This window comes from Patagioenas fasciata, chromosome 18 (genome assembly GCF_037038585.1).
Source record: "Patagioenas fasciata isolate bPatFas1 chromosome 18, bPatFas1.hap1, whole genome shotgun sequence".
Lineage (NCBI taxonomy): Eukaryota > Metazoa > Chordata > Aves > Columbiformes > Columbidae > Patagioenas > Patagioenas fasciata.
In genome coordinates, this window is record NC_092537.1 from 8,435,681 (window position 1) to 8,450,151 (window position 14,471).

Sequence of the window (14,471 nt, forward strand, 5' to 3'; positions counted from 1 at the left end):
TTTTTATTTTTTATCCCATGCTCCCTTTCATCACAAAGCAGCCTGGCCTGGCACAAGACAGATAAAACAATCTTCTGCCTTTATTCCAGACCTGTGATAATAAGCAGGAACCAAATAAATTCACAAAGCACATTAATGTGATATATTATGGCACAGCTGCTCAGTAAAAGGCTACACTGAAAAGTTTCTGTTGTACAAGGCAGTGTTCTAGTGAGTGATGCTGCACTGGAATTCTGTCACAAGTGTTTCTACATGTACAGTTGCACACCTGAGATGAGATGGAAACAGTTCTCTGGATGTGTTTTCCACTAGTTGAGTACACAATGTCTTGACTACTCGACAAAACAAATCACTTCGAACATGCTATTTATGTGCAGTGCTCTTTTTGTATACAAAACCATCAGCGCACACTCTGACTTAAAGAACTGCTCCGATATGGAAGACAGTATATGGAAACTGGTCCAACTACCTAGAATCACCTCCCTCCTTCCAAGGACAAGAGCTAGATCTAAAATACGGAACTTGCTGACAGATGATGTAAGAATGTCTATTAATCTTTTTGCACTCAGAAAAAAACGAAGTTCAGTATTTGCTAAGCCATTCTCAAAGTAGTGCTCTCATGGATTAACAGAAAACCTCTGTCTCTTGCCAATATAAAAACAGCTAAAACATTGTTGTTCTTTAGGTAATTCAAAAAGAATCAGGTCTCATTCTCATGCCAGCCATAAGAACACTCAGAATACTGACCTTAAAAGCTCTTTTCCACATTAGTATCTACTTGATGTACAACTAAATCTATTCCTTTAATTACACCTATAACAGAGGATCTCCTAATTTTTCAGATCTTGATTTAAATTAATAAGATGGAAGCTAAAAGGACTGAAATAATCAAGAATCAATGGAATATGATGATTTTAGTCACAAAAAAGAGTGAAATGGTTCAAACTAGCACTCAATAAGCAACAGGCAAGGAAAATGAGGGAGGGGAGAGAAAAAAACAGTCTTTCTAAGACGTAATAGCAACGTGTAACAGGTCTAGGCAAGTACAATGGCACAGGGTACAGCAACAATAAAAAAAACTATTAGAACTTTCAGAATCAAGAAAGGTATGTGTTCAGACCAAAAGAAAAGGGGGAAAAAGAAAAATCTTCATTTCTAAGTTTATTTTGTCAGCTTCAGCAGAGGTTGGGGAGGAACATCCAACACTTGGCCTAGAGCTGTGCCAAAAAGAAAGGACCAAGCTCAGCTCTCTCATTCACTTGTTCCTGTCTCCAATTCATTTGCTGATTGTGCAATATTTGTTTACAGCTTTCCCAGAGGTAGACGAACAGGTCTGTGAACTAGGAGTGCCACACATTGTTCACCTTCGCCCAATCAACTACCTTACAGTCACTTTAACCATCAAAGATTTGCAGAAGTTAGCCAGTTGGTTAACATATTCAGATAGTGCAACAGATTAAAATGGCCTTAGGCACTGCAGCTCTTGATCTAAATCCAAGCTACAGAATATGCCAAAAATTTGCTTTAGAGATGCAAAACAGTGATAATTGCTCATTGAAGAAATGCAAATGGTTGTACTCAAGTGTTCTCTGACATGTCTAGGTATCCTACCTGTTTCGGAAAGAGGTTAGTGATTTCACAACAAAAAGAAAGGTGTTCATTCTCACACTGGTAAAGATTGTCCTCTTATTCAGCCAGTGAAAACAAAAGGAAATAATATTCTTCATTTCCTTTGCCTGCCTCTTGATTCCAGCTGTTGGGACCATCTCATGGTTGCTGAAACCAACGCAGTTCTCTATCGCTTCAACCAGACCCTTCTTGTTAGTGAGGATGAGGTCCAGCAGTGCACCTCTTCTAGTCGGCTCCTCCACCCTTTGCATCACAAAGTTCTTGTCAAGGCACTGGAGGAACCTCCTGGACTGTGGCTGCCGGCCGAGTGGTCCTTCCAACAAACATCAGGGAAGTTAAAATCCCCCACCACAACCAGGGCCTGTGATTGGGAGGCTGCTCTCAGCTCTGTGTAGAAGGCCTCATCAGCTTCCTCACCCTGGTCTGGTGGCCTATAATAGATGCCCACAATAGTGTCACCCTTGCCAGCCTGCCCCTTAACTTTCACCCATAGACTCTCAACTCGCTCCTCATCCATGCCTGGACAATACTCAATACATTGTAGTTGCTCTCTCACATAAAGACCATCTCCACCACCGTGCCTGGCTGGCCTGTCTTTCCTGAAAAGGACACAGCCATCCATGACCACATTCCAGTCATGTGTGCTGTCCCACCATGTCTCCGTAGTTGCCACCAGGTCATAATCACCTGCCCTAACACAGGTTTCTAACTCCTCCTGCTTATTCCCCATGCTGCACACATGGGTGTGCAGGCATTTCAGAGAGTGAGCTGAGCACACCCATTTCACCCCAGGGGTATGGGAGGCCTCCCAGCCTTCGTCAGCTCTAGAGTGATGCCCAACTGATGCAAGCCCAGCTACAGCCCCATCCCACTTCGAGTCCAGTTTAAAGTTCTCCAAATGAGCCCTGCTAATTCCTGTCCCTTTTGCCCCTGCAAGATAAACCTTTCCCACATATCACTGTTTGGACTGGTGTCTTGTAAAACCAGCTGTTATCAAAGAACCCAAAGCCCTGCCTGTAGCACCAGTCCTGTAGCCAGTTGTTTAGGGACTGAATTTTTCTATTCCCTCCCATATCATCACCCAAAACTGGAAGGAGGGAAGAGAAAATCACTTGAGCCCCAGACTCTTTTACCATCCGTCCCAAGGCCTTGAAATCTTTTTTCATTCCCCTCAGACTGCGGGATGCAGCTTCCTGTTATAACAGACTGTGCAATGTCCCTAAGTTTTCAAACTGCTAAAATCAGGTATTCATACTGAGCTAGCAGAGCTTAAGAATTTGTAGAATAAATATGCAAGGTCTTAAAAACTCCTTTCTCCTAATAGCGTCCTATTTATAGGATGCCTGTCAACAGGACTTGGATATAATGAAAAATATTCACCAGAGGACAAGACGATAGCAGCTCTAGAGAGCTGCATTTAATAAAATCATAATGTATTCCTAATTTGTCTTTTGCGATTCAAAATCCTCTACTCTAAATGTTACTGATGACAGAACAGTTCCATCTTACAAGTTGGGCTTTTTTTAAGTCTTCAAGATAAGAATAGCTTAAGAGAGTAGAGATAAATTTGCTCTTGCTCTTTAAAGCATGATTAAGTAGTCTACAACACAGGAAATAAAGCTGAGGGCTGCTGCAGTGTTAGCCCAGTCATATTCCAGCACCTGAACCTGGGCCAAGCCTCTTGCTTTTTCAGGAACAGGGACACCGGTTTCCCTGAGGAACAACTGGTTGGAGAACCATTCCAAAGACATCTGATATCTTTCATTCCACTCTTTAGCAATCAGGCTTCTAGTCAGGGTAAAGTGGTCTGCATTTAAGAATAACATGAAAGAGGAAGAACCTCAGGGATCAGTGAGGATCTGGGAGATTCCTCTTGGTGGAGAAAGTTGGAGACTTTTCTTACGTGAAGCATCCAATATCAGAGCCCATTGGGAATTCTGTCTCCCAGAAGCAACCAGCAGAGCTAGAATTAGGAAAAACATTTCTGAAAGTACACTGACAATACATAAAGTCAAAAATCCAGGTCAGAAGAAGTTGCAAAACAGTGGAAAGTCCAAGTCCAAAAATTAGAATTTCAGGAACAAACCGAAAAAGCTCACTGCTTCACAGGCATTGCTCAAGCTTCTGCTTTTTTGGTTTTTTTCTCCACCTACTGTGGCTGATCACACCGACTGAAGCTACAGTCAGAGCTTCAAATACAGAAGGGAACTTCATTCAAACATCCCCAATTGTCTTGCAAAGCCAGAAAACTGAATGGCATTATTACTGTGAGGACAGTAGAGAGATCATTCTTTCAAGAAAAGCAGTCTTCCTTACATTGGTCAGCAGATTTGTGGCTGCAAGCTCAACTTTCCTCCAAGTTGTGTCAGAACTATTGGGGAGCTCTGGACCAAACTGATCTATTTCCTCATCAGGAATAGATGTTCCCATTTCTCACCTCTGAATGAGAGTTCTGTAAAATACAATATTAACCCAGAAGGTATACTTCACATAGGCATTACAAACATTTTCTATCCCTGTAAAATGGAAAACCATGTTCCATTCAATTCAAGCACACCTCCATTTTGCCTTAGCAGGGTTCAAGAACAAAGAAGGAAAATCCTTACACCTAAAGAGCCAACAATACGAGGCAAGAAATAATAGAAAATAAAAACCAGTAAAAGTTTAAAGAAAAAAAAAGGTCATCGCCAAAAAATCTGCAAAGAAACCCTCTGATTCATTAGGAAGTTGAGAGAAAGTCATAGCATGAGGCAGGCTCTATGTCTATGCCGTATGTGTAGCACACACACTTACCATTTTTCTTAAGGTTTAAAACCTCAGGCCTTTCTCATCATTCATTTCTGAGAATTTTTACACTTTCTTAAATTGAAGATTTTAGATACTCATATGTCAAATCACTGAAAGGTGGAACCCTGATTCCCATACTAAATCAGATGGACTTTGGCTGGTTTTATTCAGTAAAGCGCAAAGCTCAAACTTTACAAAAAGCCTAGTAGTACCACACTAAAACCGGACCACAAGTTTAGATTAGTTTAGACCATGGGAAGAACAAGTTTGCATTGCTTGGAATATATCCTGAAGACACCCTCTTCAGTCTACTCAGGCACTCATTATTACTTTTTTGATTGCCATGTAATAGTTCATACTGAATGTTGTTAGGCACTAAAGTATAATACAATAGAAACAAAACAGTTGAAGTGTTTTCTAAATAGACTACAAGCTGTTTAGTTGAAATTAGTCTGATTTTTTAAAATATAGATAAAAAAATGTAAGTCATACAAGCAAGAAATATGATAGCTCTTAACCGTAGTTTCCATAAACCAAGCTTACTGGATCAACTTGCCTCTCCGGTTTTTTGACATTTTACTGCAGAATTACGCTAACTGATTCATATCAGAACAAAAACAACTTTCAATGTGTAATTTTATTATGTTCATCATATGAACTAAAGTGCTACTCAGATACTACTAAAACTATAATTTGATAAATTACATTGTAAGGATTATCAGATTTCATTTGAGACCTAATACAGGTGGTGTGATGAGCAGGTACACATCCCACCCCTAAAGAGCAGGTTGCTTGGCAGACATTCCTCAGCTGAAACAACCGCAATAATCTCCGCTTTGCAGCAAGTGTGATGTGGAGGAAAAGTTCAAAAGGTGTTTCATTCCCAGAGAGTGATAATCTTGAAACTGTCTATTTTGTGCTGAGACCTGCAGGAAATACCTTGCTGACAGATCAAGTCAATTGACCTTTCCTTTCCAGAAACCTCTTGCACTTTGAAATAAATCTCTCAAGAGAAAATGTCAGAGATGTGAAAATAATACTATTTTAGGTGAACACTGCTGATAGGAATACAATTTCATGTTTCAATTTTATAAAGGACTATCTCTGACAATAACATTGACAAATAATCGCCATAACAAATTATTTATACTTATTATCTTCAGGTAAGCCAGAACACATACATAAACTCTGTCTAAAGGATACTGGCCCTAATCACAGAAATAAATTTAAAATCAAAATCACATAGAACATAAAACAACTATCTCATAGAACATTTTTGAGAGTTTATTTCACAGGAATAAAGAATGACATCCTAATAATGTTTTTGTTTGCAGGAAGATACAGGCAGAAACATCAATTTAACTGCAGGCCAGTTTATTAGTGGCAACAACCCATACGTTCCTTACAGTTTACAGCTTCTTAAATATTAAAATCAGATAAACCATAGCTGTAGCAAATTCTTTGCAGCTTTTCACATTACTTACTAAGGCTACATAACAAAGGCATTCTCCTTTAGATTTCATAATTAGTGAAATCTGTATACTTATTAGAAAAAGAGTATCACTGTCATAATGACATTTGGTTTGCTGAACATCGAAAAGAAACGGAAGAAGTTAAATCAAAGCTACTATTCAGCGCAAGGATTAAAAATAAAGGAAAAGAATACAGTGGTTATTGCTTTGCCTCCACTAGCCCTACTGTGAAATTTTCATATCCTTTTAAAGATGTATCCGGCACTCTTTAAAAGAAAAACACAGAAATACACACAAGAAAAAAGTACTCACACTGTTTGGGTGTTGAATGGCAGCTTCGTGCTGCAGTCGAACCCGCTGTGGCATCATCACATCATCCTGGAATAAATAGCACACTGTTACTGAACATAAAAAGGGTCACAGTACAGTACTCAGACACACAGTAGAATATGCGGCTAAATTAACATCATTTTACTGGCTTGCAGTCAGAAATACAAATGGAACCAATATTAAGAAACTTTACACTTTTAGCGGATTAAACTCACTTCTGTTCAAACTGGAACTGATCAAAACTACTACATGACAACCGTGTTGTGATCTCAACGTGTATCATATAGGCACCCATACATTTTACATTTCTAAAGAAATTCAGCAACTTGCCTACAAGTCTAACAGCAGTACTGGCAGTGAGTGTGTGAGGAACTAAGTCTGATTAAAAGCATGAGATTGGAGACATTCTAGCAATATGAGGAAATGTGCTTTGTAGTCTGGCTGTACCTTGTTTCATTGATAAGGAAAAGCCTGCAGTCTCTAGATCTACCAATGTCATATGTCATGAACACAGAAACTAAATGCATCAGCATTGACACTGGCTTTAAAACATACCACCTAGATGTAAATTTGATGTTAATACTTCTTCCACCTGCAGCATAAAGGTCTATTTTGTTTACATACAAAAAGACAGGTTGCCTTGTAAAAAGTTAGCAAACTTGCTATTCTTCCTTGAACAAATAGGAGATATCCCTTTTAAAATTACATTATTTCCTGTTCAAAATTATATCCTTTCTAAACTACAGTCTATTAGAATGCCCAACCATAGCACAAATTTTCTTCAATTAGTCTGCTGAGGTTTCTGCCTATTTTCTTTTCTATTGTGGTGCCATATTCCTTCCTTTTCAGAAGATAGATTCAGTCTTTCTTAAATGCTGGTTAAAGCTAGCACACCCTATTTCTCCTTAGAGTACTTCCAAATGACCCCAGCTTCTCAGGCAAACGTAATTCAAAGGAGCCCTGAATTCCTGTACTATGTCCATTCTTTCAACTGTTCCTCACATTAAAATCATTCTAAGGAGATTTCTACTAAAGCTAAAAGAAAAAACAAATATTGTATTTCCAACAACTTTCATATTAAAAGTTCCAGTTGCAACAAAAGGATGAAAAAAGTTTTAGAAGTAGATCCAACTATTTAATACAATTCAAGGTTAAAGATAAAATGAATGAATAATAAAACTGGCCCTTATTACATGCAAATTCATGAAAGATGGAAGGAATACATTGTCTAAAGTATTTTTCTGTATTTTGTATTCAGTATTTACTTAGTAAGAAGCATAAGAGACATTACTGATTTTCAAAAACAATAGAGTGAAAGAAACCTTTCTGATTTCTCAATCTATGCATATCAGTTGCTTCAAAACTACAATAATATTATTCACCATCCAATCAACTTCATCAATAAGGCACCAGAATTCAGGTACTATATCAAGCAATTGATTCGATAAAACAGTTAACCTATTTCCCATAAGAACCACCATAATCCTGTTTCTTTATGCCAAATACAGAGCTGATTGTTGTAAATTAAAACCTGGTTTTCATATACACATTAGGAGATATATTTTAACTGAGATTTGGTCACTCCTTTATTAATTACTTACTATTCTTAGATGCGTTCTTGTTAAATCCCCCCAAAATGAGATGCAAAATAAATCCATCAAAAACCAAGGAATTTCAATGCTTAGAACAATGTTCTTATTATCTCTTACAATTTACAACATATGCTCTTGTGCTAAAAGAGTTCAGTGTTTATGATCCTGCACAACAGAGATAAATTTAACAGAACTCATACATTCACAAAGATGAAAAACAATCTACTTGATATAAAAGGCTTAAACCAGTATGGAAAGCATTCAAACCAAATTCAAATCTCCTATTCACCAAACAAGTCAATGTTATGTTTTTATAAGTAGACAAGTTGACAGCAAGGTCTAGTTCCCTCTAACAAAACACAGTGTCATTTTGATGCTATGGGCAAAACGAATAAGTCCACAGATTTGGGTCTCAGGCTATCGTCAAGATCATCAGTATTCTGAAAAGACATTTCCCTTCTTGAAAGAATGGACAAAAGAACATATTTAAAATAGATGCATGCCTTCACTAAGCATATAGTTGCAATAGGATAGTTAAATAAAAATCATTTCTAAATAAATCTATTTTCATGTGACCCCACTCAACAAACTTAGTAGAAAAATTAAGAAAAATCCCAGGCAATACCTGGGTTTACTGTTCTCTAAATATGTACATACCTACAATTCAAACAAGCAAGCAGGAAAACAGCAAAAAATAAAGCAACATAAATAGAATCCTACTTTAGGCACCCCAAATAACCTAGAAGTTGTAGGAATTTTGTTGATTACAAACAGGCGTCCTGTTTTCCAGTGTCCATTCTGAATAGGAAAACAGTTTGCTGAAAGATGGGAGAATGAAAAGGACTTTATTTCATGCAAAAAGCCATCAGGGATTTCTAAACAAGCCCAGATGTGTTTCTGCCAGTGGGGGGCCGTGATCTCCATCACCTTTCCATCCCAACCGACTCTGCTTGCTTGTGTCCCCCGCACAGCTCTCCCTGCAGCAGAGCTGGCTGGCTCCTGTCAGCGGCCACTCCACTCACAGATGCTGCCAAATCACAAAAGCCAGTTACACAACTATCAGCTGCGTTGTTTTCCTTCCAACCAGACGCACCATTCCTTATAAAAACACACACAATTTATACTGAGCTAGTTGTTTTGTTTTACTTCACTCATATGTTTAGTCAAAGAAAAGGAAAACCAAATCAATAGGCTGAGTTCAAGAATATTACTCAAAACTGCTGTTGCTTCGGTATGTGTTTTTTAAATCAATTTGGGTAAATTCAAATGACAAGCATTCACTGGCCTCTTCAACCAGGCTGGCTCAACCACACTGAACTCCCCAGTGATAACTTCATGATTTTTCCCTTAAAAGTGGGAGGGTCTGCACTTCACAAAGTAAAACAAAACATACAACTCGATGTACAATACACATCTACTTTTTAAAACTAAGTTCACTCAAAACAACACACTAATTACAGCTGAGTATTGAAGTGCTCTCGTAGGCTCACATTACAGACTCAGCATCACATGCTTTTACAAATTCCTTCGTATTTGGCTGGTCAAACAAAAAAGAGATGATACACTCTATGATACACTCTATCCTCACAATAACAGCACCTTCATTCTTTCCATTGCTGCTATTACACACAAAATACAACCTGCAGCAACACCAGGAGGAAAGTTTGACTCACTGAGGAACAATACGGCATTTTCAAAGTCTTAAAAAGATGGTAACCAGCCCAGAGAACTGACAAACTAAGGTTACAATAGAATGCAACTGGTAGATAAAGTCATAACTGCAGACAACTGGAAGAGTAAAGCTATCAGTGAAATGTATTTGCATCATCAGTTCACTCTGTTGTCATTATGACCAAGATTTCCTGAGACTATAAATGTTAAATATTAACAATTTAAGTGTCTTCAATTTTTCCTACTTGTTTTCCCAGTGGGAAAAACATAGCATATAGGTGAAATTTGTGTCAACAACCAGAGCAAAAAACTCCATCATAGCTATTAGTCAAACAGCTGCCACTTCATACTAGAACAGGCTGATCAAATTCTGACAGTTCTGAGCTCTGTAACCTTTTTTTCCACATTTCTTCCAAATTTGTTGTCCTCACAAATCTGTGTTGAGAGACATAACACAAGCAGCTTGAGTCCAGCTGGAATAGCAAGCAAAACAGCCTCTCTGGAGCCAGTACTTCCAAAGATGCTCCCAAATCTGCTTGTACGTTCACTTCTCTGACTGAAATGAATATACACGGAGTCACAACGTATTTCTCCACCTATATGAAATGTATACAAACTAGCGACCCAGCCCCATTTCTCTCCACATCCACCTATAGCAAACCTGAAACTACAGCTGCACGTCTGAAGGTCAATTCCCTGGCATTACTGCAGCACATTCCAAAAGACTGATATCAACATTCCTTCCTAGAGAGCCTGAGACTGGATTGGTGACTGAAATGAAGAAGGTAGGTGGCGCATAGAAGCGGGGTTGTTAAACAGCTGGTAACATCTGTGTTTCAGCTATTATCACACAACATTTACTAACTACACCCAAATAATTGAGCAATTTTTAGACTTGTAGCAGTTTCCACATTCGTTTTATTTCCTCCGATCTGTTTTCAGCAAAAAATGGGAGTCACAAGGAGAGACAGTAGAAAATACATTTAAGTAATGCCAGTCATTTAATACTTCTTTTGTATCAAAATCAGGCTTCTGATAGCACAGAATGCCTTCTATTTTGAAGCACCTAGCTCAATAGCAGGAACAGAAATGTGTAGAACAGAAAATCTTGGTAGCTTCTTCCAAGCTTATCCACACTGTGAGAAATGAAATTCTCAAAACACTTTGAATACATCTTAATTATATTAACTATAAATTTCCACTAATGACAATGGGGCAGAAATCCAAAATCATCACCTGTTACATTCCTTAATAGTTGCAATTTTTTTCCCTGATGTTGGCTAGTTGGCAAATAGAAATAACACAGCAGCGTGAAGACTCATACTGTATAAACACTATAGGGTAAATAACATATTATGAATTCTGAAGAGATCTCAGTAAAAATATTAATTAATTTCATTTAGATAATTTTCTAGTTTACTGCTGGTGGTTTACAAACAACTGGATCTGTCTGGATGGAAAAGAAAGACTAATTCAAAATTTACTTCAGTAAGTTACTGTATATAGATTTGACAGAGAAGATATGAAGCTCCATGGGAGAAGAGAATAGTAGCTTAATTTCTCATTCACACAATGTGGACTCAGCTAATTCAGTCAACATAAGTACGTATGCGACTCATTCTACACACCCTCTAGAATGCCCCATAAAATGTACTATGTGTCCAAGTCTGGAACACCTGAACTTTGCAAATCATAAGTAATACCTAATTATTTTTTTTTTTCATTTTAGATATGTAAACAGCCTCACTGACTCACAACATGGGAGAGTTAAATCCATGGAATCATTCACAGTCACAGAATGTCAGGGATTGGAAGGGACCTGGAAAGCTCATCCAGTGCAATCCCCCCGCCAGAGCAGGAACACCCAGCTGAGGTTCCACAGGAAGGTGCCCAGGCGGGTTTGAATGTCTGCAGAGAAGGAGACTCCACAACCTCCCTGGGCAGCCTGGGCCAGGCTTTGGCACCCTCACTGAGAACAAGTTTCTTCTCAAATTTAAGTGGAACCTCTTGTGTTCCAGTTTGAACCCATTACCCCTTGTCCTATCACTGGTTGTCACCGAGAAGAGCCTGGCTCCATCCTCCTGACACTCACCCTTTAGGTATCTGTAAACATTAATGAGGTCACCCCTCAGTCTCCTCTTCTCCAGCTCCAGAGCTCCAGCTCCCTCGGCCTTTCCTCACGCGGGAGATGCTCCACTCCCTTCAACATCTTTGTTGCCCTGTGCTGGACTCTCTCCAGCAGTTCCCTGTCCTTCTGGAACTGAGGGGCCAATTAAATGTCACTTGGATTTGTATCTACCTGATGTAAAACAAAAAGAATTAGATACTAGTTCATTCATCTCAACAAAACTGGCATCATCTGAAATATTGATATATACCAGCTAGTGTATTTCAAACCTATACACAAAGATTTACACTAAACACACTCTGTAAAACAAAACCCCAAACCAACTAACTGCTAAAGGGAAACTAGGCTAAATTCAAGTAAACTCCTTTAAAAAGGTACACTGTGCTCCTAAATACAGTGTCAATTTAATGAAAGCAAGAATAAAGGCCAGGAAAGCCACTTGCAGAACTTAATTTCTTAAATGGTAAGAAAAGAAATTTCTGCTGCATTGCCTTGGGTCAAAAGAAATATACCAGCACTTAACCGTGTCCTGCAACACTACACTGATTAATTCACAAAAATTTGACATGCAAACTAAAAAATCCTTCTATCTGGTTGATACAACAAATGGAGTCTGTGAACTGAAAGATTACCCAAATTAAAACGTGTGTGGTTGTAAGGCTGTAGAGTTTACATCCCTGGTCTCGTGGCATTTTCTAACAAGCACAGACAATCATGTTAAGTTGAATCCTACCTAAAAATCTAAGCTTCCAGCAGCCAGTTCCTCCTAGTACTACACTAAACCACAGTTTAGTTCCAATTCAGAGGAAAGAATCAATCTTCAGGTGAAATTTCCTGAGATCAGTGAGCCCTAAAGGTCTCGCTCTTCTTGTCTGATCCCAGCCACATGGCACCATTCCTCAGATCAGCTATGCGTATTTGTTGAAACCCTTCACTGCATACTAAGCTGCATAAAGTCAGATAGTTATCTGTGGGTTAGTGAGCTGAACTGGTTCACAGAAAGCATCCAACAAAGGACAGAAACAAAATAAATCCAAGATGGAAGGTGAGACATCTCCTGCTCTGCATCAAAAAGCCAGTAGATTAGCTCTTAGTTTCTCATCAATATAATTTTCTGAAGATTGTGGGAAACAAAAATCCTGAAAACATCTAAATGCCAACCCTGCCCAACCAAGCTCACAACTTGTGAAATCCGACAGGAGCAAAGAATGGTGTAAAGGCTGTAGGCTTTCTGCAGGTTGGAAGACAACTTTATGGCTATAAATAGTAACCAGCATGTTTAATGCTCAAACACCTTTGAACAGCTTGTCTTTAAGGCAAACCAACAACTACATTAAAACCAAAAGCATTTAAATGACAAAACTAAGACAAGACGCATTAACTTACTGAGTCCAGAAAGCAGAGGTAGGTTCCGGAGCTCTGAATTACTGCTTGATTTTTAGCAAATCCAACTGTTGAGAAAACAAAGATAAAATTACGTGGTAGCTTTTAGCTTTGCATTTTTTAAATCCTACTACAGTCAGGAACAGATGAAATATGAAAATCAGTATCAGGTAAAGTACACAATTTTTCCGTATTTAAAGCCAGGTAATTTGTAAATATCTAAACAGTATGCCTATTTCAGTCTTCTTCTCTGAGTGGTTACCAGTTGTTTGTGTTAGAATTCTACCACCAACTACAATCAGCCCTTCACAAAGACATAATACGTAATATGTATCTTGAAGAGTCCACCTACCTATGTCTCACATTCAGGACACCTCAGACTCTAGAATCACAGCATGGTTTGGGTTGAAAGGGACCTTTAAAGGTCTGCTACTCCAACCCCCCTGCAATGAGCAGATGCTGAAAACCCCTGGTTGTATATACATACTCTTCTCTTAAGTCATAACAAATAGTAACACATCACAAGAAGGCAACCAAAGAACAAGACATTGCTAAGCAACTTGCTTTTCCCATCAGGGGGCCAAGTCCTCAGAAGGACTCAAAGAAAAAGTTATTTTCCATTATGCTTGTTAAATATAAAGCATGCAAATACAAGAATTTCATGGGCCATTTATATAATGGTACATGTAATGCTGAGGGGAGCCAAAGTCGAAGAATATACGTACAAGGAGCACAAACCTGGGTTATTTATACTGTAACATGTTGTATCATCCATGGAAGACCACACCACAAGATATATTCAGCCAAATGACAACATTGGCATCTAGCGTCTTTCAATTTCTGAGTCCCTGACACTTGTTGCATCTTTTACCAAGCCATTTCAGGAAGCTGAATCAAAAGAAAACTTTTTTGTCAGCTTAATTTCTGAAGCAGATGACAACACTGGAGGGTCAAACAAATGGCAGAGCCAGAAAAAAGGGAGGGGAGCAGGAATACACAGTCAAGGGTAACGATGGGGCTGCAGCAACCAGCAATAAGATGAACTCAGCTTACCACTGAAACACATCTGTGAGGTAGGAGTGTTTACCTGGCATAATTTTTGTATATAGACAAGGTCTACCTAAGATCATTCTGGTCCTTGAATTCTCACAGGTAGCATTCTAAGGAAAGACCATGCTGCATCCAGTGTTATTCTGAAAAATGCTATATAAATTTCACTTGGTCATATATGTAACATTTATGCTTTGTTGAAAGTATTTATGGAACCAAGTCAGGGAATCCAGCAAATGACTGCCCTGAGGAACAGGATAATCTAAAATAATATTATCCCTAAAGTTCCTGATTTTGCATTTGAAAAAAGCAGACTTCTGTTACTCTCTGCTCTTTCTATGTGACACAGTTTTAAGTTTGCTCAGAAAATAAATTTAACTGGGCTCAAAGGTTAACTTAGTTTTAATGCACATGCTCCTTGGTTATTTT

The 14,471-nt window shown here is 38.5% G+C and overlaps 1 protein-coding gene across 6 annotated transcripts in view; it reads right to left on the reverse strand.

Moving 5' to 3' along the window:
* Positions 1–14,471, reverse strand: part of B3GNTL1 (UDP-GlcNAc:betaGal beta-1,3-N-acetylglucosaminyltransferase like 1) — a 95,633-nt gene that overhangs the window by 74,178 nt on the left and 6,984 nt on the right. For 5 of the 6 annotated variants that reach the window (XR_011741838.1, XM_071816663.1, XM_071816662.1 and 2 more), the window contains exons 4-5: positions 12,996–13,060; positions 6,201–6,266 (exon numbers count right to left, since the gene is read on the reverse strand). Coding sequence is in view for 5 of the 6 variants with exons in the window: in XM_071816663.1 (XP_071672764.1) it covers positions 6,201–6,266; positions 12,996–13,060 (131 nt within the window). In the remaining variant the exon portion in view is untranslated. Of the gene's footprint in view, positions 1–3,945; positions 4,082–6,200; positions 6,267–12,995; positions 13,061–14,471 lie in introns of those variants that run through there. The other variant, XM_071816664.1, reaches the window with a different exon arrangement.